Here is a 27,783-nt window from a genome sequence, read left to right as displayed (position 1 = left end):
CTTCCCCAAAGAGACATTAATGAAGCAGATTTTTTTTTTTAACCACGAATGGTACTGCCATTATGGAGACTAGCTTTCAAATTTGGCTTTTATGAAATGGATATAAATTCCATGAGCTCTCATGATAGGGATATGATACTGCAAAGGATTCGCCAGGATCTGCGGATTGTATAGAATCTCGGTGAGGCCACCGCTGGAGTACTGTGTGCAGTTCTGGTCACCACATTATAGGAAGGATGTGATTGCACTGGAGGGGGTGCAGAGGAGATTCACCAGGATGTTGCCTGGGATGAAACATTTAAGTTATGAAGAGAGGTTGGATAGACTTGGGTTGGTTTCGTCGGAGCAGAGAAGACAGAGGGGTGACCTGAACGAGGTGTACAAGATTATGAGGGGCATGGACAGGGTGGATAGGGAGCAGCTGTTCCCCTTAGTTGAAGGGTCAGTCACGAGGGGGCATAAGCTCAAGGTGAGGGGCAGGAGGTTTAGGGGAGATGTGAGGAAAAGCTTTTTTACCCAGAGGGTGGTGAGGGTCTGGAATGCGCTGCCTGGGAGGTTGGTGGAGGCGGGTTGCCTCACATCCTTTAAAAAGTACCTGGATGAGCACTTGGCACATCATAACATTCAAGGCTATGGGGCCAAGTGCTGGTCAATGGGATTAGGTAAGTAGGTCAGGTGTTTCTCACATGTCGGTGCAGACTTGATGGGCCAAAGGGCCTCTTCTGCACTGTGTGATTCTGTGATTACCTGTTCAGTAATATTACCACGACATAGGCTTCTTTTGTCGAGCTAGTGCATAAAGAAAACTGTTTGCTTTGTCAAAATAAATTGATGCAATAAATCAGATCAGGTATCACCATTATTGCACCTGCCAATGCGACATGGATGAGATTGCTGCTGGCGTTAAATATCCCTCCATTGATGCCACTGTTGGTCGCCACACATTGGTATCGCCCTCCATGTCTTGGCTGGAATGAATTAACAGCGAGCTCGCTCCCATCGCTGTTCAGGTAATACAGTTCGCTGTTGATTTCGAGCTTTTGGCTGTTGAAGTACCAGTGGAAACACGGTTCGGTGCCGACATTCACCCGGCATCGGAGAAGGAAGCGGTCCCCGGCTGAAATCTCCGTACTGTTGGTATTCCAGATCAGAATAGCGCCATCCACGGGAACTGGAGGGGTAGAGCCCAATGCGGAAGGGTTAGAGGGTTAATTCGCTGCCGAACCTGAAAACTGTCACCTATTTCAGATGTGAAATCAAATTACGATCAGGAAAGAAAGAGAGGCGGTACGAAAACCGGGCTCATTCTCACTGGTAAGAGAAGCCTGGAAGGGGGTTTGATAGAATTCTTCACAACCATGAGGGTCCTGCGCTGAGTTGATAAGTCAAACTGTTCCCATTGGTGGAAGGTTTGTGAACCAGATGCAGCGCAGATTGAGGGCCATTGCCAGCTGAATCAATAATGACAGAGCTTTTTACTTACTCACTCAGAGAGTGGTTAGGAATCGCGGGTGTGAGGGTGGGTTGGGTGCACTGCCTGGAACAGTGAAGGCGGGAGAGGCGGAAACCCTATTCGGAGGAGCAGCCAACTTTAGAGAGAGTAAAGTAGTTGAGCTGGTTGGAACTTATGGACCGGACGGATTACCTGTTGCCCACAGGGGAATCAGGACTCTTCCCTGACCCACATTCACCAGCTCTCATTGGTCCTCAGGAAGGTCCATGCAGCTCCTTCTCTTTCAGGTGTTCCCATGCTCCAGGGGTTCCCCACAATGCTGTTTGGTCATCTTTCATGTCAGCTATCACTTCATGACAGGTGGTTTCACAACCCATATGCCCATCCTGTCACTAATCTTGCTCATTTAACAGGGGGAGAGACCGAAACCAATACAGACTGGATTGTGTACATTGGTGGCTGCTTGTGTGTGTGCGAGAGAGTGAGTGACAGTGTGTGTGTCTGACAGTGTGTGTGTCTGAGAGAGAGAGAGAGAGAGAGCATGTGTTTGCGTGTCTGAGTGTGTGTGTGTGAGAGAGATACAGTGAGCATGTGTGTGTCTGTGAGAATAAGTGAGTGTGAGCGTGAGTTTGTGTGAGAAAGAGTGAGTGAGTGTGAGATAGAGTATGTGTGTGTGTGTGTGTGTGAGACTGTGTGAGAGAGAGATTGTGTGTGTGAGAGAGTGTGTGTGTGTATACGAGAGAGTGTGTGTGTGAGAGAGAGAGTGTGTGTGAGTAAGAGTGTGTGTGTGTGAGTGTGTGTGTGTATGAGAGATTGAGTGTGTGTGTGTGAGAGAGATACAGTGAGCATGTGTGTCTGTGAGAAGAAGTGAGTGTGAGCGTGAGTTTGTGTGAGAAAGAGTGAGTGAGTGTGAGAGAGTGTGTGTGTGTGTGAGAGACTGTGTGTGAGAGAGAGAGAGAGATTGTGTGTGTGAGAGAGTGTGTGTGTGTATATGAGAGAGTGTGTGTGTGAGAGAGAGTGTGTGTGTGAGTAAGAGTGTGTGTGTGTGTGTGAGAGATACAGTGAGCATGTGTGTGTCTGTGAGAATAAGTGAGTGTGAGTGTGAGTTTGTGTGAGAAAGAGTGAGTGAGTGTGAGAGAGAGTGTGTGTGTGTGTGAGAGACTGTGTGTGAGAGAGAGAGAGATTGTGAGTGAGAGTGTGTGTGTGTGTATATGAGTGTGTGTGAGAGAGAGTGTGTGTGTGTGTAAGAGTGTGTGTGTGTGTGTATGAGAGATTGAGTGTGTGTGTGTGAGAGAGATACAGTGAGCATGTGTGTGTCTGTGAGAATGTGAGTGTGAGCGTGAGTTTGTGTGAGAAAGAGTGAGTGTGAGAGAGAGTGTGTGTGTGTGTGTGTGTGAGAGAGACTGTGTGAGAGAGAGAGATTGTGTGTGTGACGGAGTGTGTGTGTGAGAGAGAGAGTGTGTGTGTGAGAGAGAGTGTGTGTGAGAGTGTGTGTGTGAGAGAGAAATTGTGTGTGTGAGAGAGTGTGTGTGTGTGTATATGAGAGAGTGTGTGTGTGAGAGAGTGTGTGTGTGAGTAAGAGTGTGTGTGTGTGAGTGTGTGTGAGTGTATATGAGAGAGTGTGTGTGTGAGAGAGAGTGTGTGTGTGAGAGAGTGTGTGAGAGAGAGTGTGTGTGTGAGTAAGAGTGTGTGTGTGTGAGTGTGTGTGTGTATGAGAGATTGAGTGTGTGTGTGTGAGAGAGAAAGAGTGAGCGTGTGTGTGTGAGTCAGCGTGTGTGTATGAGCGAGAAAGTATGTGTGAGAGAGAGATTGTATGTGTGTGTATATGAGAGACTGGGTGTGTGTGTGAGAGAGAGGAATTATGAGTGTGTGTGTGTGTGTGTGTGTGTATGTGTATGAGAGACTGTGTGTGTGTGTGAGAGAGAGGGATTATGTGTGTGTATGTGTGTGTGTATATGAGAGACTGGGTGTGTGTGAGAGAGAGGGATTATGAGTGTGTGTGTGTGTGTGTATGTATGTATGTGTATGAGAGACTGTGTGTGTGTGAGAAAGAGAGTATGTGTAAGAGAGAGAGTGAGCATGTGTGTGTGTGAGTCAGCATTGTGTATGAGAGAGAGAGTGTGTGTGTGCGAGAGAGAGTGAGTGCAAGATTGAGATTGTGTGAGTGCGTGTGAGGCTACCAACCCCTGGGGTGGGATACAAACCCAGGGCCTTCAAGCTCAGAGACCACTGAGCTAATCCAGCCAGAAGCACCAACACACCCGCAAGGCCACAAACTCGGTGGAGTGAAGCGAATCATTGGATTGAGTCTCAATCAGCACCAAATGCTTTCTGGTCGTAGTCTTCTGATGCCGGATGTGTCACTGATCGCACATGTGGAGCACGGGTAAGCCCTTTACTACGGGCATACATCAGCCGGAAAACAACACGTCAACTGATGAAGCCAACTTCAATGTGCAGCTGATGGGAGACAACATTGTGTTGAGTTTCCTTTCAATGCTGGCGAGGTGCATGTATTTTGAAGGTTGTAAATGATTTTGTTCCTGCTGTTTAAGCTATGTAAGTCCGCCTACCTCTTCGCAATTCCCCCTGAAACTTCCGGCTCACGCCGGAATAAAAGAGCGAAGAGTTCCGGTGAGGGGTGTGCAAGGGGAGGCAACTCGAGGATGCGCAATGGGAGAGATGTTGGGAAGCGTGAGCAGAGAGGCATGGAATGTTGAAGGGTAGAAAGCGAGTGAATAGGAGCAGTGGGAAGAGGGGTGGATGGGGGTGCCTGAGGGCAGAGGTGTACTGTGACCTCTTAGAAGAGATGCCCATTCAAGCCTTTTAGAGGTGGAATTGGAATGGGAGCATTGAGGAGGGAGGCAAGTGGGAAGGGAGCAACGATCCCTTTAATGTGCCAGTCGACACAGCAATATTGAATGTGCTGCACAATGGAATCAACAGGTCTCTGGCAACAGCATGAATGCTCACTGAATTTTGAAATATAAACTGCTCACAGACAAGGAAGAAGGGTCCAGATGAGTTTGTATCCTGTGCACTACAAGGAACATTTAAAGGGAACCTGGGTTGTGACAATGAGACCAAAGCATACCTTTGTCTGATTGCCTTACAAAATAACTCAGGCATGTCATGAAGAGATCAATGTCTGCAATGTTACTAATTTTTTTAAATAGAGTTTAGCAGTGTCTGTGCCTAAATGTGTGTGTGTGTGTGCTTTAAGTGGATTAAAGCCAGCTGGTTTTGATGTGCAGAAAGAACTGGGTTCAAGATGGTAATTAGGTAAACATGGGGAAGTTTAGGAACACAGGTGTCAAAGGGGCTACATTTGCATTTGTTGAATGAACCATTCAAGATGTGGGGGGAATCTTGCACTTAGCTGGGAGATGCCAATCAATGTGTTTATTTTCTGCTTACTAACAAAATTGGGGGAATCAAAGGATGCTATTGGTAGAAGAGGTGAAATTGAAAGCCTAGTCATATAATGGAAAATTTACATACAAAGGAAAAGCTAAGTATAAACAGAAAAGAATCGGTGTGTGTAAGGCAGAGGCATTTAAGACCTATCCAGCCTGTAAGCCGGCAACTGCATTTGCAAAGAGCCTCATTTTGAACTCGTAAGGTCAAATGTGCTTTGCCTGAGATCTTTTTAAATCTATGAGTTTTACTGTTGCCTTAACGGGTGTGTAATGAGAGTCAGATTAATTGGGGCATTTTTGTAGTTTTTGTAATAGTAATTGTGTAGACATATGTATGTGCTTTCTTGGATTAATAAATGCTTAATTTAGTTTTACAGAAAAAAAATCTTTGAGACTCAGTGGTCTTATTACTACTGAAATCAAAGCCTGCATCTTGAAAGATGCCAAGTGCAAAATGGGTTATGACTGTTGTTTCAAGTTTCCCTCTGGGATTTGGATAAGTCATCGGCTGTGTCATAATAGGTGGTTATTTGAACATTGCTAATATGTTGGGAAATCGAAATACAATACTCACGCTGACCTGCCATTGCTTCATGTAGTTCAGCTGTAACGATGTACTGGCATTGACTCACCTATCACCGCAACTGTCACGACATTGCTCTGCAGGAATGGCTCTGTCTCATCATTTGCAACGCTACAACTGTAATTCCCTTCCGAGCTTTTGTTGACTTTAATGATTCCGTAAGTAATTCTGGCCAAGTTGGTCGTCTCGCTATGGAGTTCCTTGTTGAAGTTTTTATGGAACGTGTAAGTAATTGGAGAGGAACCGTTGGACACTGAGCAGGTTATGGAGGCTGTGTCGCCCTCTATCAACTTGGTTCCGGGTTGTATAATCAGTTCCGGTTTTGACACTGGGATTCCTATGGATACATCCAAGAGTTAGTTTGTGCTTGGATTTTCTGGGATTTGTAGAGCTGCTTGCAGGGTCTAATGAGACTGTTGTCACTCGAGCAGGCATTATTGTTTATTTTGCCACTCCAATATTTGAGACTTGTCTCAATCCTGTGGCTTTACAACCGTTTGTATCAATTGGAGATAGCATGATTCTGGAAATGCAACGAATCCCATAGTGATCCACCGAACTAGATGAGTCTGAGTCGTTATTTATACTGGCACTATCTGTCAAAGAGAGGGGGCTCTGCAATTGTCTGGCACTATACTGGCTGCTCTATGTAAATACAATGGTGCTCTTTCCACGTGGCAAATCACAGTATCACAGGAATCTTTACAGTGCAGAAGGAGGCCATTCACCCCATCGAGTCTGCACTGGCTCTCTGAAAGAGCATTCTATCTAGTCCCACTCTCCTGCCTTACCCTCCTAAGGTTGCACATTCTCTCTTATTCAGGTAACAACCCAATTCACTTTTGAATTCCTCGATCGAACCTGCCTCCTTCACCCTTTCAGGAAGTTTGTTCCAGACTCCAACCACCCTCTGGGTGAATAAGATTTTCTTCACATCATATTTACTCATTTTGCTAATGATTTTGAATCTTTGCCCTTTAGTTCATAATGTTCTCTTGAGTGGGAATAGATTCTCACTAGTTGTCCTGTCCAGATCCCTCAGGATCTTGAATACCTTTATCAACTCTCCTCTCAGCCTCCTTGCCTCCAGGGAAAATAGCTCCAACCTCTTCAATCTATCCTCATAGCTACAGTTCTTCATCCTGGGAATTATTCTTGTGAAACTCCTCTGTACTCTCTCCAATGCCTTCACATCCTTCCTCAAGTACGGCACCCAGAACTGGGAACAGTACTCCAGGTGAGTCCCAACTATAGTCTTATACAAGTTTCCCATGACCTCCTTACTCTTGTACTCAATTCTCCTATTAATGAAGCCTAAGATACTTTCTGCTTTATTAGCTGCTCTCTCAACATGTCTTGCCACCTGGAATGACCTATGTAGGTACACACTGAGGTCCCTCTGTTCCTGCACCTCATTTAGAGTTTCTCCCTTTATTTTATACCATCGATCCATATTCCTCCTGCCAAAATGATTCACCTCACGCTTCTCTGCATTGAACTTCATCTGCCGCTTGCCTGCCCAATCCACCAACATGTCTATGTTCTTTTGAAGTTCCAGACTCTCCCCATCATAGTTTACAACATTTCCAATCTTCGTATCATCTGCAAATTTTGAGATTATGCCCTGCACACCCCAGTCTAGGTCATGAATATACATCAGGAAGAAGCAAGGGTCACAACACCGACCTCCGGAAGAGCTCCACTACAAACTTTCCTCCAATCTGAAAAACATCCATTCAGTTCATTAACTTCCTTGTGCATAAAGGAAGTTCTAAGCTAAGTTCAGGCTGTTGACTATACAATTATAATTACTCATAACCATCTTAACAATCAGAGACAATAAATTCACCTCATCACTGCACACTAAGAGGTAACGTGCAAGGTAACAATAATGGAAGTGATGCATCCCGTACTTTTAGTCCTCGTTGCTGAACTGTACCCTATTGATCTGTGTGACCACGTCTCTCATATGATCAGCGTTGATCATTTTTTATTAATGTAGCTTGTAACTTACATGCAAGATCCATGCTTTATCTTTTCACCTTTTATGGGATGTGTTTGTCATTGGCGAGGCCCGCATTTATTGCCCATTCTAATTTCCCTTGGGCTGAGCGACCTTCCCACTCATTTCAGAGGGAAGTTAAGAGTCCCCGGCATTGCTGTGATGTGGGAGTCGCACATAGGCCAGACCAGGTGAGGATGGCAGATTCCTTGCCCTAAAGGATATCAGTGAACCCGATGGGTTTTCACGATAAGCGGTGCTAGTTTCATGGCCTCTGTGACTGAGACTAGGTATATAATCCAGATTTTTATTAACTCAGTTGAAGTTACACCAGCTGCCGTGGTGGGATATGAATCTATTTTCCCAGAGCATGAGGTTGGGCGTCAGTACTGCAAATCCAATGATGTTAACACACGCCATTACACACATGTACACATACACACACATGCGTGCACATACACACATACACATACACCCACGGACACACATACAGGCACACGGACATAAACACATGTACACACATACACAAACACAAATGCACAGGCACACACACATTAACACACACAGACACGCATACATACACATACATACACGCACACACACACACATATACACGCACAGACACACACCCATAAACACACGTACACATATACAGAAACACACACACACACACACACATGCATTCACACACACAGACATGCACACAAACACATACAAGCACACGCAAACAAACACAAACACATGCACAGGCCCACACGCATACACATGGACATACACACACACAGGCGCGTGCACACAGACACACACACACACAGACACACACACAGGTGTGCACACGTGCGCGTACCAGCACACATATGCATTGGCACACATACACGCATACACACACATTTACACACACACAGACACAGGTAGACACATGCATATGCACAGGCACACATGCACAGGCATACACACGTGCACACACAAACACACACACACACACACACACACACACACACACAGACAGGAAATAATATTAATAAAAATTCTCCATAAAGGACACTTACGTCTGACAGAGACCAAAACTTGGTTACTCAGTTTCTTCACCTTACTGTCGACAGCCGTCGCTTCACAGATGTAAACCCCTGAATCGTCCATCCGAGCTTGCTCCAAAATGTAAGAGCTGTCTTCTGGCGCAGCACTGAGAGCTTGGCTATCTTTGGAAAACGTGTACCTCAAAGAAAGACTGGGGCGAAGTATTTGGACCACGCAGGTCAGTTTTAACCTCTGCCCCGTTAACAGGTGAGCACCCGACTCAACCTTCAACATGGGTTTGGAGAACGCCTCTGAAAAGCAAAAAAGGGACAGGAGGTTTGGTTTGTCAGCCACCGCGTCTTACACTTGGGGGGGGGGGTGGGGGCGTGTGTTTGGGCACAGCACGCTAATGATAGGAACAGCAACATTCCCCGAGCAGCGAAGGAGATGGTCAACCATGTTCGATGGCACTTTGCTTAAGAATAGAGTGAATATTAATGGCGAGAGCCTTTAATTAACACGTGAGACCTGAACCTACTCTGGATGATTATTGGGGGAGTGGGAAGGGAGAGTGGCAAGAGAACTCCAGTTGAACTAAATATGAAGGAAGTCCACTCTTGCAGTTCCATCATTCACCACCCCCACCCAGAAATTGAGCTCTGCTCTCTGCCCAGGCCCAGGTTCTGAATTTCCAAGGGTCCTTATCATTGCCTGTGGCTCCTGACAACGTTGGATGGGCTAAGTTGCAGACGCAACAACCCTTTGCTTCTCAACAGCCGCCTTAGTTTCATAACAAGTTAAAAAAAAGAATAAAAATTCACGGCTTAATGTCACACTCACCCTGTTTCTTTGAGAAAGCAGAGCTACAGTTAGCACTTGGCAGGGATACACCAGAGCTCAACAAGGGCTGAGAGTTCAGAGGTTTCAGCCCTTATGCTCCTCCACCCTCTCCAGTGCTTTGAGGGAGTGCAAAATTCAGCCTTGGTAGTCGGAAGCCGACCAGCTTTCCCACGGTGAGTACAGTGAATGTGGTTTTTAATCCTTTAAAAGGCCAGCCACGCATTGGTGTCACGGAGTTTAATTCCCATACGCCTCAAGTCCCCAACAAATCAGCACAGAGAGATTTCCGGAAATGTTTAAAATGCCACCCGAATCAAACGCTAGTAATAAGGGCACGTTTATTATCTCTCTCTCTCTATCTATTTATCTATCTCTCTATTTACCTACTTGACTATCTATCTATCTATCTGCCTATCTATCGATCTATCTATCCATCCAGCCATTCATCCATCTATCTATCTATCTATCTGACTATCTATCTATCCATCTCTCTTCTATCTATTTATCTATCTATCTGTTTATCCATTTATCTGTCTATCTATCTATCTTTCTTTCTATCTATCTTTATATCTATCCATCCATCATCTATCTAACTATCTATATATATATCAATCTATCTATCGATCTATCAATCTATCTATCCATCTATCAATCTATCTATCTGTCTGTCTATCTATCTGTCTATCTATTTATCTATCTATCTCTCTATATAACCATCTATCTATCCATCTATCCATCATCTATCTGTCTGTCTGTCTGTCTGTCTACCTATCTGTCTGTCTGACTGTCTGTCTGTCTATCTATATATCCATCTATCTATCTATCTAATTATCTATCTATCTGTCTATCTATACAACTATCTATCCATCCATCTATCTATCTATCTATCTAACTATCTATCTATCTATCTTATTTCAACTCTTTCTTGGACTCGAACTCAAGTTCTGTCGAAGGGTCATGAGGACTCGAAACGTCAGCTCTTTTCTTCTCCGCCGATGCTGCCAGACCTGCTGAGTTTTTCCAGGTAATTCTGTTTTTGTTATGTATCTATCTATCCATCCATCCATCCATCTACCTATCTATCTATCTATCTATATAACCATCTATCTATCTATCCATCTATCTATCTATCTATCCATCATCTATCTGTCTGTCTGTCTGTCTATCTATCTGTCTGTCTGTCTATCTATCTGTCTATCTGTCTATCTATCTATATAACCATCTATCTATCCATCATCTATCTGTCTGTCTGTCTGTCTGTCTATCTGTCTGTCTGACTGTCTGTCTGTCTATCTATATATCCATCTATTTATCTATCTAATTATCTGTCTATCTGTCTATCTATACATCTATCTATCCATCCATCTATCTATCTATCTATCTATCCATCTATCTATCTATCCATCATCTGTCTGTCTGTCTAACTATCTATCTGTCTGACTGTCTGTCTGTCTATCTATATATCCATCTATCTATCTATCTAAAAACAAAAAAACTGCGGATGCTGGAAATCCAAAACAAAAACAGAATTACCTGGAAAAACTCAGCAGGTCTGGCAGCATCGGCGGAGAAGAAAAGAGTTGACGTTTCGAGTCCTCATGACCCTTCGACAGAATTTGAGTTCGAGTCCAGGAAAGAATTGAAATATAAGCTGGTTTAAGGTGTGTGTGTGGGGGGTGGAGAGATAGAGAGACAGAGAGGTGGAGGGGGGCGGTGTGGTTGTAGGGACAAACAAGCAGTGACAGAAGCAAATCATCAAAAGATGTCAATGACAATAGTACAATAGAACACATAGGTGTTAAAATTAAAGTTGGTGATATTATCTAAACGAATGTGCTAATTAAGAATGGATGGTAGGGCACTCAAGGTATAGCTCTAGTGGGTTTTTTTTTATAATGGAAATAGGTGGGAAAAGGAAAATCTTTATAATTTATTGGAAAAAAAAAGGAAGGGGGAAACAGAAAGGGGGTGGGGATGGGGGAGGGAGCTCACGACCTAAAGTTGTTGAATTCAATATTCAGTCCGCAATGGCTGTAAAGTCCCTAGTCGGAAGATGAGGTGTTGTTCCTCCAGTTTGCGTTGGGCTTCACTGGAACATTGCAGCGAGCCAAGGACAGACATGTGGGCAAGAGAGCAGGCTGGAGTGTTAAAATGGCAAGCGACAGGGAGGTTTGGGTCATTCTTGCGGACAGACCGCAGGTGTTCTGCAAAGCGGTCGCCCAGTTTACATTTGGTCTCTCCAGTGTAGAGGAGACCACATTGGGAGCAACGAATGCAGTAGACTAAGTTGGAGGAAATGCAAGTGAAATGCTGCTTCACTTGAAAGGAGTGTTTGGGTCCTTGGACGGTGAGGAGAGAGGAAGTGAAGGGGCAGGTGTTGCATCTTTTGCGTGGGCATGGGGTGGTGCCATAGGAGGGGGTAGAGGAGTAGGGGGTGATGGAGGAGTGGACCAGGGTGTCCCGGAGGGAGCGATCCCTACGGAATGCCGATAAGGGGGGTGAAGGGAAGATGTGTTTGGTGGTGGCATCATGCTGGAGTTGGCGGAAATGGCGGAGGATGACCCTTTGAATGCGGAGGCTGGTGGGGTGATAAGTGAGGACAAGGGGGACCCTATCATGTTTCTGGGAGGGAGGAGAAGGCGTGAGGGCAGATGCGTGGGAGATGGGCCGGACACGGTTGAGGGCCCTGTCAACGACCGTGGGTGGAAAACCTCGGTTAAGGAAGAAGGAGGACATGTCAGAGGAACTGTCTCCATCGCATCTGTTCCAATGATGCTACATTCAAAAACAGTTCCTCTGACATGTCCTCCTTCTTCCTTAACCGAGGTTTTCCACCCACGGTCATTGACCGGGCCCTCAACCGTTTCTGGCCCATCTCCCGCGCATCCGCCCTCACGCCTTCTCCTCCCTCCCAGAAACATGATAGGGTCCCCCTTGTCCTCACTTATCACCCCACCAGCCTCTGCATTCAAAGGATCATCCTCCGCCATTTCCGTCAACTCCAGCATGATGCCACCACCAAACACATCTTCCCTTCACCCCCCTTATCGGCATTCCGTAGGGATGCCTGGTCCACTCCTCCATCACCCCCTACTCCTCAGCACCCTCCTATTTCACCACCCCATGCCCACGCAAAAGATGCAACACCTGACCCTTCACTTCCTCTCTCCTCACCGTCCAAGGACCCAAACACTCCTTTCAAGTGAAGCAGCATTTCACTTGCATTTCCCCCAACTTAGTCTACTGCATTCGTTGCTCCCAATGTGGTCTCCTCTACATTGGAGAGACCAAACATAAACTGGGCGACCGCTTTGCAGAACACCTGCGGTCTGTCCGCAAGAATGACCCAAACCTCCCTGTCACTTGCCATTTTAACACTCCAGCCTGCTCTCTTGCCCACATGTCTGTCCTTGGCTTGCTGCATTGTTCCAGTGAAGCCCAACGCAAACTGGAGGAACAACGCCTCATCTTCCAACTAGGGACTTTACAGCCTTCCGGACTGAATATTGAATTCAACAACTTTAGGTCGTGAGCTCCCTCCCCCATCCCCACCCCCTTTCTGTTTCCCCCTTCCTTTTTTTTTCCAATAAATTATAAAGATTTTCCTTTTCCCACCTATTTCCATTATAAAAAAAAACCACTAGAGCTATACATTGAGTGCCCTACCATCCATTCTTAATTAGCACATTCGTTTAGATAATATCAACAACTTTAACTTTAACACCTATGTGTTCTATTGTACTATTTTCGTTGACATCTTTTGATGATCTGCTTCTGTCACTGCTTGTTTGTCCCTAAAACCACACCCCGCCCCCGCCCCCCCTCCACCTCTCTGTCTCTCTATCTCTCCGCCCACAACACTCACACCTTAAACCAGCTTATATTTCAATTCTTTCTTGGACTCGAACTCAAGTTCTGTCGAAGGGTCATGAGGACTTGAAACGTCAACTCTTTTCTTCTCCGCCGATGCTGCCAGACCTGCTGAGTTTTTCCAGGTAATTCTGTTTTTGTTATCTATCTATCTATCTATACATCCATCTATCTATCTATCTATCTATCCATCATCCATCTATCTATCTATCCATCATCCATCTATCTATCTATCTATATAACCATCTATCTATCTATCTATCCACCTATCTATCTATCTATCCATCATCTGTCTGTCTATCTATCTATCTGTCTGACTGTCCGTCTATCTATATATCCATCTATCTATCTATCTCTATCTATCTGTCTGTCTGTCTATCTATACATCCATCCATCCATCTATCTATCTACCTATCTATCTATCCATCTATCTATTTACTTATCTATCTATCTGTCTGCCTGCCTGACTGCCTGTCTGTCTGTCTATCTATCTATCTACCTGCATATCTATCTATCTATATATTTATCTACCTATCTGTTTGTCTGCCTATCTATCTATCTATCTATCTACTTGTCTCTCTGTCTGTCTGTCTGTCTACCTGTCTGTCTGTCTGTCTGTCTGTCTATCTATCTATTTATCTACCTATCTGTTTGTCTGCCTATCTATCCATCTGTCTCTCTGTCTGTCTGTCTGTCTGTCTGTCTATCTATCTGTCTGTCTGTCTGTGTATCTTTCTATCTAGACGAGCTTCTGCTCCATGCTGAGTCAAGCAGGCCGGGAGAGGCGAGGCCATCATGTCTTGGATTCAGGTCGACCGCAAAAGATGCTGGGGTGGAGCATGAGGGGACCTAAACGTAGAGTCCAACTCCACCAACACCCCCTCCTACTCCCCGCCCCCACCCGCTTCACACCTCTGCAGGAGGAGCCTAGCCCTGTCGGCGTTCACTGTCTCCATGGGTATGAAACTCTGAAACGCGTGTGGCTGTAACTGGAAGCCTGCCTTGTGGAGGAGCAACCTGGGCCCCAGGTTTAAACTAGATGTTCAGCAGAAATAGCCCCTTGTCTGATAAGCCGAGTAAGTCGTTTTAAGATAAAAACAAAAAAACTGCGGATGCTGGAAATCCAAAACAAAAACAGAATTACCTGGAAAAACTCAGCAGGTCTGGCAGCATCGGCGGAGAAGAAAAGAGTTGACGTTTCGAGTCCTCATGACCCTTCGACAGAACTTGAGTTCGAGTCCAGGAAAGAATTGAAATATAAGCTGGTTTAAGGTGTGTGTGTGGGGGTTAGAGAGATAGAGAGACAGAGAGGTGGAGGGGGGCGGTGTGGTTGTAGGGACAAACAAGCAGTGACAGAAGCAGATCATCAAAAGGTGTCAACGACAATAGTACAATAGAACACATAGGTGTTAAAGTTAAAGTTGGTGATATTATCTAAACGAATGTGCTAATTAAGAATGGATGGTAGGGCACTCAAGGTATAGCTCTAGTGGGTTTTTTTTTATAATGGAAATAGGTGGGAAAAGGAAAATCTTTATAATTTATTGGGAAAAAAAAGGAAGGGGGAAACAGAAAGGGGGTGGGGATGGGGGAGGGAGCTCACGACCTAAAGTTGTTGAATTCAATATTCAGTCTGGAAGGCTGTAAAGTCCCTCGTCGGAAGATGAGGTGTTGTTCCTCCAGTTTGCGTTGGGCTTCACTGGAACATTGCAGCAAGCCAAGGACAGACATGTGGGCAAGAGAGCAGGCTGGAGTGTTAAAATGGCAAGCGACAGGGAGGTTTGGGTCATTCTTGCGGACAGACCGCAGGTGTTCTGCAAAGCAGTCGCCCAGTTTACATTTGGTCTCTCCAGTGTAGAGGAGACCACATTGGGAGCAACGAATGCAGTAGACTAAGTTGGAGGAAATGCAAGAGGAAGTGAAGGGGCAGGTGTTGCATCTTTTGCGTGGGCATGGGGTGGTGCCATAGGAGGGGGTAGAGGAGTAGGGGGTGATGGAGGAGTGGACCAGGGTGTCCCAGAGGGAGCGATCCCTACGGAATGCCGATAAGGGGGGTGAAGGGAAGATGTGTTTGGTGGTGGCATCATGCTGGAGTTGGCGGAAATGGCGGAGGATGACCCTTTGAATACGGAGGCTGGTGGGGTGATAAGTGAGGACAAGGGGGACCCTATCATGTTTCTGGGAGGGAGGAGAAGGCGTGAGGGCAGATGCGTGGGAGATGGGCCGGACACGGTTGAGGGCCCTGTCAACGACCGTGGGTGGAAAACCTCGGTTAAGGAAGAAGGAGGACATGTCAGAGGAACTGTCTCCATCGCATCTGTTCCAATGATGCTACATTCAAAAACAGTTCCTCTGACATGTCCTCCTTTTTCCTTAACCGAGGTTTTCCACCCACGGTCGTTGACCGGGCCCTCAACCGTTTCTGGCCCATCTCCCGCGCATCCGCCCTCACGCCTTCTCCTCCCTCCCAGAAACATGATAGGGTCCCCCTTGTCCTCACTTATCACCCCACCAGCCTCTGCATTCAAAGGATCATCCTCCGCCATTTCCGTCAACTCCAGCATGATGCCACCACCAAACACATCTTCCCTTCACCCCCCTTATCGGCATTCCGTAGGGATGCCTGGTCCACTCCTCCATCACCCCCTACTCCTCAACACCCTCCTATTTCACCACCCCATGCCCACGCAAAAGATGCAACACCTGACCCTTCACTTCCTCTCTCCTCACCGTCCAAGGACCCAAACACTCCTTTCAAGTGAAGCAGCATTTCACTTGCATTTCCCCCAACATAGTCTACTGCATTCGTTGCTCCCAATGTGGTCTCCTCTACATTGGAGAGACCAAACATAAACTGGGCGACCGCTTTGCAGAACACCTGCGGTCTGTCCGCAAGAATGACCCAAACCTCCCTGTCGCTTGCCATTTTAACACTCCACCCTGCTCTCTTGCCCACATGTCTGTCCTTGGCTTGCTGCATTGTTCCAGTGAAGCCCAACGCAAACTGGAGGAACAACGCCTCATCTTCCAACTAGGGACTTTACAGCCTTCCGGACTGAATATTGAATTCAACAACTTTAGGTCGTGAGCTCCCTCCCCCATCCCCACCCCCTTTCTGTTTCCCCCTTCTTTTTTTTTTCCAATAAATTATAAAGATTTTCCTTTTCCCACCTATTTCCATTATAAAAAAAAACCACTAGAGCTATACCTTGAGTGCCCTACCATCCATTCTTAATTAGCACATTCGTTTAGATAATATCAACAACTTTAACGTTAACACCTATGTGTTCTATTGTACTATTGTCGTTGACATCTTTTGATGATCTGCTTCTGTCACTGCTTGTTTGTCCCTACAACCACACCCCGCCCCCGCCCCCCCTCCACCTCTCTGTCTCTCTATCTCTCCGCCCACAACACTCACACCTTAAACCAGCTTATATTTCAATTCTTTCTTGGACTCGAACTCAAGTTCTGTCGAAGGGTCATGAGGACTCGAAACGTCAATTCTTTTCTTCTCCGCCGATGCTGCCAGACCTGCTGAGTTTTTCCAGGTAATTCTGTTTTTGTTATCTATCTATCTATCTATACATCCATCAATCTATCTATCTATCTATCTATCTATCTATCTATCCATCATCCATCTATCTATCTATCCATCATCCATCTATCTATCTATCTATATAACCATCTATCTATCTATCTATCCACCTATCTATCTATCTATCCATCATCTGTCTGTCTATCTATCTGTCTGACTGTCTGTCTATCTATATATCCATCTATCTATCTATCTCTATCTATCTGTCTGTCTGTCTATCTATACATCCATCCATCCATCTATCTATCTACCTATCTATCTATCTAACTATCTATCCATCTATCTATTTACTTATCTATCTATCTGTCTGCCTGCCTGACTGCCTGTCTGTCTGTCTATCTATCTATCTACCTGCATATCTATCTATCTATCTATATATTTATCTACCTATCTGTTTGTCTGCCTATCTATCTATCTATCTACCTGTCTCTCTGTCTGTCTACCTGTCTGTCTGTCTGTCTGTCTATCTATCTATTTATCTACCTATCTGTTTGTCTGCCTATCTATCCATCTGTCTCTCTGTCTGTCTGTCTGTCTGTCTGTCTATCTATCTGTCTGTCTGTCTGTGTATCTTTCTATCTAGACGAGCTTCTGCTCCATGCTGAGTCAAGCAGGCCGGGAGAGGCGAGGCCATCATGTCTTGGATTCAGGTCGACCGCAAAAGATGCTGGGGTGGAACATGAGGGGACCTAAACGTAGAGTCCAACTCCACCAACACCCCCTCCTACTCCCCGCCCCCACCCGCTTCACACCTCTGCAGGAGGAGCCTAGCCCTGTCGGCGTTCACTGTCTCCATGGGTATGAAACTCTGAAACGCGTGTGGCTGTAACTGGAAGCCTGCCTTGTGGAGGAGCAACCTGGGCCCCAGGTTTAAACTAAATGTTCAGCAGAAATAGCCCCTTGTCTGATAAGCCGAGTAAGTCGTTTTAAGATAAAAACAAAAAAACTGCGGATGCTGGAAATCCAAAACAAAAACAGAATTACCTGGAAAAACTCAGCAGGTCTGGCAGCATCGGCGGAGAAGAAAAGAGTTGACGTTTCGAGTCCTCATGACCCTTCGACAGAACTTGAGTTCGAGTCCAGGAAAGAATTGAAATATAAGCTGGTTTAAGGTGTGTGTGTGGGGGGTGGAGAGATAGAGAGACAGAGAGGTGGAGGGGGGGGTGTGGTTGTAGGGACAAACAAGCAGTGATAGAAGCAGATCATCAAAAGATGTCAACGACAATAGTACAATAGAACACATAGGTGTTAAAGTTAAAGTTGGTGATATTATCTAAACGAATGTGCTAATTAAGAATGGATGGTAGGGCACTCAAGGTATAGCTCTAGTGGGTTTTTTTTATATAATGGAAATAGGTGGGAAAAGGAAAATCTTTATAATTTATTGGAAAAAAAGAAGGGGGAAACAGAAAGGGGGTTTTAAGGTTGGGTTTCCTCCGGTTTTCTTTGACAAGAAAATATAGATTCAACTCAAAATTCTTTAAATCGAAGAGGAAAATGAACTCATTCCAGGTGGTTACACGCACCTTTTACTGAAATGTGAACACCGGCGCTGCTCTTCTGTACCCCGCGTTTCGGAGCCTTGGCCACACAGTGGTAGGTCCCCGAGACATGCAGCGAAGTGGCCTCCAGGCGCTCCCTGATGCTACGGGGCTCGAAGTTCACAGGTTTCCCGTCCCTGTAGAAGGAGTACTGGAGCCGAATGTTTCCCGCTTTCTGTGCCACACGGCAAGCGAGCTTTAACCGCTGCCCCTCGAAGATCTCAGTTGCCGGTCCAATCGTTAGCGTCGGCGTGGAGAAGAGCTCTGGCAAGGGATAAGTTGGATGGACAGTTACCCGCTCTAATCGCAGAGACAAATAGATACCTGACGCTCGTAATGAGTGCAGCTTTATCTATCTATCTGTCTGTCCGTCTGCCTATCTGTCTGTCTATTTATCTATCAATCTGTCCGTCTGTCTATCTATCTATCTATCTATCCATCCGTCTATCTGTCTGTCTGTCTGCCTGCCTGTCTGTCTCTCTATCTATCCATCTATCTATCTAACAATCTGTCTATCTCTATGTGTGTCTGTGGCTGTGTGTCTAAATATATGTATATTATGTAAATATATATATATATATGTCTGTGTATATATACCTGCGCATGTGGGCTTCGCTGGCTAGGCCTGCATTAATTGGCTGTCCCTATTTGCCCTTGATAAGGTGGTGTTGAGCAGTCTTCTTGAACTGCTGCAGTCCCTGTAGTGTAGGTACACCCACAGTGCTGTTAGGGAGGGAGTTCCAGGATTTTGTCCCGGTGGTGTAGGTACACCCACAGTGCTGTTAGGGAGGGAGTTCCAGGATTTTGTCCCTGTGGTGTAGGTACACCCACAGTGCTCTTATGGAGGGAGTTCCAGGATTTTGTCCCTGTGGTGTAGGTACACCCATGGTGCTCTTATGGAGGGAGTTCCAGGATTTTGTCCCTGTGGTGTAGGTACACCCACAGTGCTGTTAGGGAGGGAGTTCCAGGATTTTGCCCCTGTGGTGTAGGTACACCCACAGTGCTGTTAGGGAGGGAGTTCCAGGATTTTGCCCCTGTGGTGTAGGTATACCCACAGTGCTGTTAGGGAGGGAGTTCCAGGATTTTGCCCCTGTGGTGTAGGTACACCCACAGTGCTGTTCGGGAAGGAGTTCCAGGATTTTGCCACTGTGGTGTAGGTACACCCACAGCGCTGTTAGGGAGGGAGTTCCAGGATTTTGCCCCTGTGGTGTAGGTACACCCACAGCGCTGTTGGGGAGGGAGTTCCAGGGTTTTGACCCAGCGACAGTGAAGGTACAGCCGATGTATTTCCAAGTCAGTATGGTGAGTGACTTGGAAGGGAACGTCCAGGTGGTGGTGTTCCCATGCATCCGATAGCCTTGTCTTTCTAGATGGTAGTGGTTGTGTGTTCGGAAGGTGATGTCTAAGGAGCCTTGGTGAGTTGCTACCGTGCATCTTGTAGATGGTACACACACTGCTGCTACTGGTGGTGGAGGGAGCTAAATGCTTGTGGAAGGGGTGCCAATCAAACGCTCTCCTTTGTGCTGGATGGTGATAAATGTCTTCAGTGTTGTGGGAGCTGCACTCATTTGAGCAAGTGGGTAGTATTCCATCACACTCCTGACTTGTACTTTGTGGATGTTGGGCAGGTTTTGGGGAGTCAGGAGGCAACTTACTCGTCGAATGATTCCTAGTCTTTGACCTTCTCTTTTATCCACAGTGTTTATATAGCTAGTCCAGTTCAGTTTCTAGTCAATGGTAACCCCCAGCATGATGATAGTGAGGGATTCAGTGATGGTAATGCCATTGAAAGTCGAGGGGTGATGGTTAGATTCTCCCATGTTGGAGATGACCATTGCCTGGCACTTGTGTGGTGTGAATGTTACTTGCCACACTTGGATATTGTCCAGGTCTTGCTGCATTTGGACATGGACTGCTTCAGTATCTGAGGAGTCATGAATGGTGCTGAACATTGTGCAACCATCGGCGAACATCCCCACTTCTGACCTTATGATGGAAGGAAGATCATTGATGAAGCAGCTGAAGATGATTGGGCCGAGGACAGTACCCTGAGGAACTCCTGCAGTGATGTCCTGGAGCTGAGGTGACTGACCTCCAACAACCTCAATTATCTTCCTTTGTACTAGGTGTGACTCCAATCAGAGTTTTCCCTGATTCCCTTGGACTCAATTTTGCTTTGGCTCCTTGACAAAACACTACCTTGATGTCAAGGGCAGTCACTCTCACCTCACCTCAGGAGTTCAGCTCTTTTGGCCATGTTTGAACCAAGGACCGAGGCTGGAATGGGAGCCCTCGTTACATGGCTTTCAGAGCATTGCATCCACTGACTATAATGGTGCAACAAAAGGAGACTTAAGCCGAGCAGGATTTATATTGCAAGAGGAAAACTGCAATTATTTTTTCCCCTTTATCTTAGGCATTTTACTGCTGCATTCTACATGTACTGTGACCAGGGCAGTGTCCAAAATGTACATGACTGCCTCACAGAGTTCCTTCACATTGGGCAGTGCATCTGGCAAGGCTGGAATTGAGAATTTGTGTGCAGTTCTGGTCGCCTAACTACAGGAAGGATATCAGTAAGATTGAGAGAGTGCAGAGAAGATTTACCAGGATGTTGCCGGGCCTTCAGGAGTTGAGTAACAGGGAAAGATTAAACGGGTTAGGACTTTATTCCTTGGAGCGTGGAAGGATGAGGGGAGATTTGACAGAAGGTTACAAAATTATGAGGGGTGTAGACAGAGTAAATGCGAGCAGGCTCTCTCCACTTAGATTAGGAGAGATAAACACGAGAGGACATGGCTTTAGGGTGAAAGGGGAAAGGTTTAGGGGGAACATTAGGGGGAACTTCTTCACTCAGAGAGAGCGGTGAGAGTGTGGAACGAGCTGCCATCTGATGTGGTAAATGCGGGCTCACTCTTAAGTTTTAAGAATAAATTGGATAGATACATGGATGGGAGAGGTCTGGAGGGTTATGGACTAGGTGCAGGTCAATGGGATTAGCGGAATAATATTCCGGCACAGGCTAGAAGGGCCGAATGGCCTGTTTATCTGTGCTGTAGTGCTCTATGGTTCTCTATGGTCCTATGGCTGGAGCTTCCCTTAAGAAGGTCGATCATGTCAACACGGTCACTACGAATGCAAAAGCAAGGAGGCTCTGCAGAGCCTGTGACTGAACTCGAGCCAACCATATCATGGAATGAGCAAGAGTGGAGAAAAAAGTAACCTCCTCAGCGCTCCCACCACCGCTGGGCAACGGACTCAAAAGGTTCCCCTTTGACTAATTTTGTCACTTCCTCTTGGCGGCTGCAGAGGTGAGACGCATGGTCAAAGTATTGTCTCTCCTGGGGGCCAACATGCAGTCATTCGCCAAGCACGACTGCGTGTAAAAGCGGGAGAGGGCCGACTTCTACATCAAGGAGGAGGGGACGGTAAAGAAAGCAGCTGGCGCTGATAGCAGGAAATGTCCTGCCTTGGTCTAACTAACTTTTTTAAGCAGCCTGCTTAAACGTAAATACCGTATGAGATAACGTGAGAATATTATTTCCCGATCACACAGATATGCATAAATTTATCGATATATGCGGCTGTGTTTGTGTGTGTGTTTGTGTCCGTCCGTGTGTGTGCTTCTGTGTGTGTGTCTGTCTGTGTGTCTGTGTATGTTTGTGTGTGCGTGCTTGTGTGTCTGTGTGAATGTGTGTGTGTTCATGCGTGTCTGTCTGTGTCTTTGTGTGTGTGTGCTTGTGCCTGTGTGTGTGTGTGTGCGCATTTGTTTGTGTGCCTGTGTGTGTGTTTGTGTGTGCATGTGAGTGTTTGCATGCGTGTGTGGTTGTACGTGTGTGTGTGTTTGTGTGCCTGTGTCTGTGTATGTGTTCGTGTCTGTATTTGTGCGAGTGTCTTTATGTGAATGTCAATGTTTGTGTGCGTGTATTTGTACGTGTGTGTTTACGTGTGTCAGTGCCTGTGTGTGTTTGCATGTGTGTGTGTGTTTCTTTGAGTGTGTCTGTGTTTGTGAGTGTACGTGTTTGTGTGTGTGAATGTGTGTGTTTCTGTGTGCATGTGAGTGATTGTGCATGAGCCTATGTGTGTGTGTGTGTTTGTGAGTTAGTTTGTTTTTATGTGTGAGAGAGAGAGAAAAACTGTGTGTGCATTTGTGCATGTGTGTGCGTGTTTATATGTGCGTCTGAGTGTTTGTGTGTGTGTATGTTTGCACATCTGTGTGTGTGTTTGAGAGCGTGTGTTTATATGTGTATGTTTATGCGTGTGCCAGTGTTTTTGTGTGTGTCAGTGTTTTGTGTGTGTTTGCACGTGTGTGTGTGTGTGTGTGTGAGTGTGTGTGTGTGAGTGTGTGTGTGTTTGTGAGCAGGTGTTTATGTGTGTGGGAATGACTGTGTTTGTGTATGTGCATGCTTGTGTGTGCGAATGTGTGTTTGTGCGTATGTGAGTGTTTGTGAATGAGTTTGTGTGTGTGCGTTTGTGCTTGTGTGTGTTGTGCTTGTGGCTTGTTTGTGTGTGAGAGAATGTGTGTGTGTGTGTCTGTGCGTGTCTGTGTGCCTGTGTGTGTGTTCTAGTTTTGTAACACCAGTGTTTTAGCGCTTCACATTCAAGAGAGATGGCACCAATTGAAATGTTGTATATGTACCTTGAACCGTAACGTAAACATGGGGTGATTCCTCTTTGTCTGCAGTACAATGGAAGGATCCGCTGTCGTTTGAACTATGAACTTTAATGTGGTGGCGATATCCCGAGTTTGCCTTCACCCCTGAAGTAATCGGTATGTTGTCTTTGTAAAATGTAACGACCTTAATCGAAAATATTTTTGTGTACAGGCATTCCAGATGCAGATTATCGCCTTCAAAAACTGAACTTGGGTCGACGTTTAGCGTTACACCTAATGTTAAACGGAAAGTTCAATGGTTCGAGTTGTTCATCTACTTCCTTCACGAGGAGATCTGGATTGAAAGCAGCGCCGACACATTTCCCAAATCATATAGCTTATATCCACTGATTGGGTTTTGCCAGATATGTTCCTTATTGACATCCCTATTCCCAACCCCATCGATTCACAGGATCACACAAAGTGCAGAAGAGGCCCTTCGGCCCATCGAGTCTGCACCGACACGTGAGAAACACCTGACCTACCTACCTAACCCCGTTTACCAGCACTAGGCCCATAGCCTTGAATGTTATGAGGTGCCAAGTGCTCATCCAGTTACTTTTTAAAGGATGTGTGGCCTCCACCACCCTCCCAGGCAGCGCATTCCAGACGCTCACCACCATTTGGGTAAAAATGTTTTTCCACACATCCCCCCTAAACCTCCTGCCCCTCACCTTGAACTTATGCCCCCTTATGACTGACCCTTCAACTAAGGGGAACAGCTGCTCCCTATCCACTCTGCCCATGCCCCACATAATCTTGTACACATCGATCAGGTCACCCCTCAGTCTTCTCTGCTCCAACGAGATCCTGATAACTAAAGGACAGAAAGACCAAAGTGAACAATTGGTGTTGTATTTCCAGACAGTCACCATTGTTGGCTATAAATGTTTATCCTACAATGGTGGAGGGTTGCTGTGGTAACATTGAACAGACCAGTGTTCCAGGGACGAAAGCAGAAAATGCTGGAGAAACTCAGCAGGTCTGACAGCATCTGGGGAGAGAAAGACAGGGTTAACGTTTCAAGTCCATGGGACTCCTCTTTAGAGTTGAAGCCAAGTAACAATGTGATGAAATTTAGACTGCACTGGAGAGACAAACACAGACTGGGTGACTGCTTTGCAGAACACCTTCGGTCTGTCCGCAAGCATGACCCAGATCACCCTGTCGCTGGCCATTTCAACACCCCACCCTGCTCTCATGCCCACATATGCATCCTTGACCTGCTGCATTGTTCCAGCGAAGCTCAACGCAAACTGGAGGAACAGGCGAGGAGGGGGTAAAGCTGGATAGAGGACCAGTGATAGGTGGAGGCAGAGGAGAGATTGACAAAGATGTCATAAACAAAAGGACAAAGGGGTGATAATGATAGTGGTACTGACTAAAGGAGGTGCTAATGGTGGATTTAAGGTCAGAGAGCAGAATGTGATAATCGCAGGGCAAGGGTAAACACTCTGGAAAGAATAACATTAACAAGTGACAGATGGGGGAGAGCTGGGAAAGTAGAATGAAAATAGGATAAAAGGCGGGGATAAAACAATTAATAAAATACAAATAAATAAAAAATAAAAGTAAGTGGATAAAACTAAGAATTAAAAAAAATTAAATATTGGAAAAAGGGGGTAGAAAAAGGTTGAGGATGGAGGAGAGAGTTCATGATCTAAAGTTGTTGAATTCAATATTCAGTCCGGAAGGCTGTAAAGTGCCTAGTCGGAAGATGAGGTGCTGTTCCTCCAGTTTGCTTTGGGCTTCACTGGAACAATGCAGCAAGCCAAGGACAGACATGTGGGCAAGAGAGCAGGGTGGAGTGTTAAAATGGCAAGCGACAGGGAGGTCTGGGTCATGCTTGCGGACAGACCGCAGGTGTTCTGCAAAGTGGTCACCCAGTCTGTGTTTGTCTCTCCAATGCAGAGGAAACCACATTGGGAGTAGTGAATGCCATACACTCAATTAAGGGAAGTGCAAGTGAAATGCTGCTTCACTTGAAAGGAGTGTTTGGGCCCTTGGACGATGAGGAGAGAGGAAGTAAAGGGGCAGGTGTTACACCTTCTGCGGTTGTATGGGAAAGTGCTGTGGGAGGGGGTTGAGGTGTAGGGGGTGATGGAGGAGTGGACCAGGGTGTCCCGGAGGGAATGATCCCTGTGGAATGCCGCCGGGTGGGGGGGGGGGGAGGGGGGGGGAAAAGGGAAGATGTGTTTGCTGGTGGCATCATGCTGGAGTTGGCGGAAATGGTGGAGGATGATCCTTTCAATGAGGAAGCTTATGGGGTTAAAATTGAGGACAAGGGGGAACCTATCATGGCTCTGGGAGGGAGAGGAAGGTGTGAGGGCAGAGGCGCAGGAGATGGGGCAGACACGGTTGAGGGCCCTGTCAAAGAGCAGGTCAGAGGCTGGGAATTCTGCGGAGAGTAACTCACCTCCTTATTCCCCAAAGCCTGTCCACCATCTATAAAGTACAAATCAGGAGTGTGATGGGATACTCCCCACTTGCCTGGATGAGTGCAGCCCCAACAACATGCAAGAAGCTCGACACCATCCAGTACAAAGCAGCCCCACTTGATCGGCACCCCATCCTCAAACACTCACTCCCTCCACCACCGACGCACAGTAGCAGCAGTGTGTGTACCATCTACAAGATGCACTGCAGGAACTCACCAAGGCCTCTTAGACAGCACCTTCCAAACCCACAACCACCACCATCTAGAAGGACAAGGGCAGCAGATAGATGGGAACATCACCACCTGTAATTTCCCCTCCAAGTCACTCACCATCCTGACTTGGAAATATATGACCGTTCCTTCACTGTCGGTGGGTCAAAATCCTGGAACTCCCTCCCTAACAGCACAGTGGGTGTACCTACACCACACGGACAAAATCCTGGAATTTGCTCCCTAACAGCACTGTGGGTGTACCTACACCAGCGGGACAAATTCCCAAAATATCCTCCCTAACAGCGCTGTGGGTATACCTACACCACAGGGACAAATTCCTGGAACTCCCTCCCTAACAGCACTGTGGGTGGACCTACACCACAGGGACAAAATCCTGGAACTCCCTTCCTAACAGCACTGTGGGTGTACCTACACCACAGGGACAAAATCCTGGATCTCCCTCCCTAACAGTGCTGTGGTTGTACCTTCACCACAGGGACAAAATCCTGGAACTCCCTCCCTAACAGCACTGTGGGTGTACCTACACCACAGGGACAAAATCCTGGAACTCCCTCCCTCACAGCACTGTGGGTGTACCTACACCACAGGGACAAAATCCTGGAAATCCCTCCCTAACAGCACTGTGGGGGTACCTACACCACACGGACAAAATCCTGGGACTCCCTCCCTAACAGCACTGTGGGTGTACCTACACCACAGGGACAAAATCCTGGAACTCCCTCCCTAACAGCACTGTAGGTGTACCTACACCACCGGGACAATATCCTGGAACTCCCTCCCTAACAGCACTGTGTGTGTACCTACACCACAGAGACAAAACCCAGGAACTCCCACCCTAACAGCACTGTGGGTGTACCTATACCACAGGGACTGTAGCGGTTCAAGAAGGCAGCTCACCACCACCTTCTCAAGGGCAGCTCTGGATGGGCAATAAATGCTGGGCTCAGCCAGCGACGGTCCCATGAACGACCGAATAAGAACAATTCGGGACGCAACTGATGTGCTAGCATGAGAAATATCAGTCAGGTGCATCATGTGTGAGGCCTGTGCCTTTGCCAGTGCTTGGTCAAGCCAATTTTGGAGGGAATTCTACCGTGTAACTTAATGGAGTTTGCAATTATCGCCATGAATGGAATTTTTACAACTAAGCCCAGGTCATTTGCAATTTAAAATAATCTGCAGGTTTATCTCACTATGCCAAGGGAATGTGGCAATAGTTCAACATTTACAGGAAAAAAAAAGAGGAGGCTGGGTGAAATTTACCTTCAGAGGGCCAGCACGGACAGGCTGAATGGCCTGCATCCGTCATGTAAGTTCCCCTGATTTCTACAGTAGGATTCGCGTTGGGATGAGGGGTGCGTTGCCCGAAGTTTTATGGTTTTTCCCTCGTGGGAACGGCTGAGTTACAAACGCTGACTGTGCAATTCATTCCACCGGCGCAAAGGGCCAGTCAGCCTCCGATTCGTCGAGACGTTGCCATCGTGACAGCCATGGGGTTTCCATCGGCTCCCCGAGTGGCCGGGTGCAATTGTAACGGGGCGCAAGGCTTGAACAGATCCGTTTTGTTGGCAGAGAATGTGTCCTGGCAGGTTCTGGGAAGCGAGCTATGGTAGAAGGATTGAGGAGCGAAAGGCAAGATAGTTTGTTCAATTTTCAAGTGGTGCGGGGACAAATGGACTTGGGGGTTTTCTCTGTGAAGAAAAAAAAAACACGTTGGTGATGCTACGAAACAAGGCAAAATTTTTTAAAAAACTGGGTATCCCACGCTCGGTATTCTGGGGACCCTGTTTAGAACTGATGTGAAGATTATGGAGCAGGTGCTGACAAGATTAACTAAAATGCTTTTCACAGACCCCTTATTATTTGCAAATATATAGCGAAGAGGGAGGGGTTGTTCTCAATTGAACAGAGAAGGCTATGTCATGATTTAACAGAGCTGTTTTAATCGTTCAAGAGTTTTGATGGAATAAGCAATAAATAAAGGTGTTCGCATGGCCTATAATGACACGGCACCTATTTAAATTTTTTGGCAAAAGAAGCAGAGACCAGATGGGCGGATAGGCCAACTGACTGCCTCTCGTTTACTTCCCTAAAGGACATTAGTAAATTGTACCTGTTTGGTCACAAGAGCAAAA

General features: G+C 46.4%; 1 protein-coding gene across 7 annotated transcripts in view; it reads right to left on the bottom strand.

Moving 5' to 3' along the window:
• Window positions 1-27,783, bottom strand: part of LOC121274992 (Fc receptor-like protein 2) — a 64,516-nt gene that overhangs the window by 26,907 nt on the left and 9,826 nt on the right. For 4 of the 7 annotated variants that reach the window (XR_005942332.1, XR_005942333.1, XR_005942335.1 and 1 more), the window contains 5 exons: window positions 22,963-23,211; window positions 18,309-18,587; window positions 8,507-8,785; window positions 5,505-5,792; window positions 869-1,171 (listed from right to left, as the gene is read on the bottom strand). Coding sequence is in view for 1 of the 7 variants with exons in the window: in XM_041182386.1 (XP_041038320.1) it covers window positions 869-1,171; window positions 5,505-5,792; window positions 8,507-8,785; window positions 18,309-18,587; window positions 22,963-23,211 (1,398 nt within the window). In the remaining 6 variants the exon portion in view is untranslated. Of the gene's footprint in view, window positions 1-868; window positions 1,172-5,504; window positions 5,793-8,506; window positions 8,786-18,308; window positions 18,588-22,962; window positions 23,212-26,911; window positions 27,040-27,783 lie in introns of those variants that run through there. The other 3 variants (XR_005942336.1, XR_005942337.1, XR_005942334.1) reach the window with 2 other exon arrangements.

The sequence above is a fragment of the Carcharodon carcharias genome (assembly GCF_017639515.1).
Source record: "Carcharodon carcharias isolate sCarCar2 chromosome 39 unlocalized genomic scaffold, sCarCar2.pri SUPER_39_unloc_7, whole genome shotgun sequence".
Classification (NCBI taxonomy): domain Eukaryota; kingdom Metazoa; phylum Chordata; class Chondrichthyes; order Lamniformes; family Lamnidae; genus Carcharodon; species Carcharodon carcharias.
The sequence above is the reverse complement of the archived record's forward strand: the minus strand, read 5'-3'. Positions and strand labels throughout refer to the sequence as shown.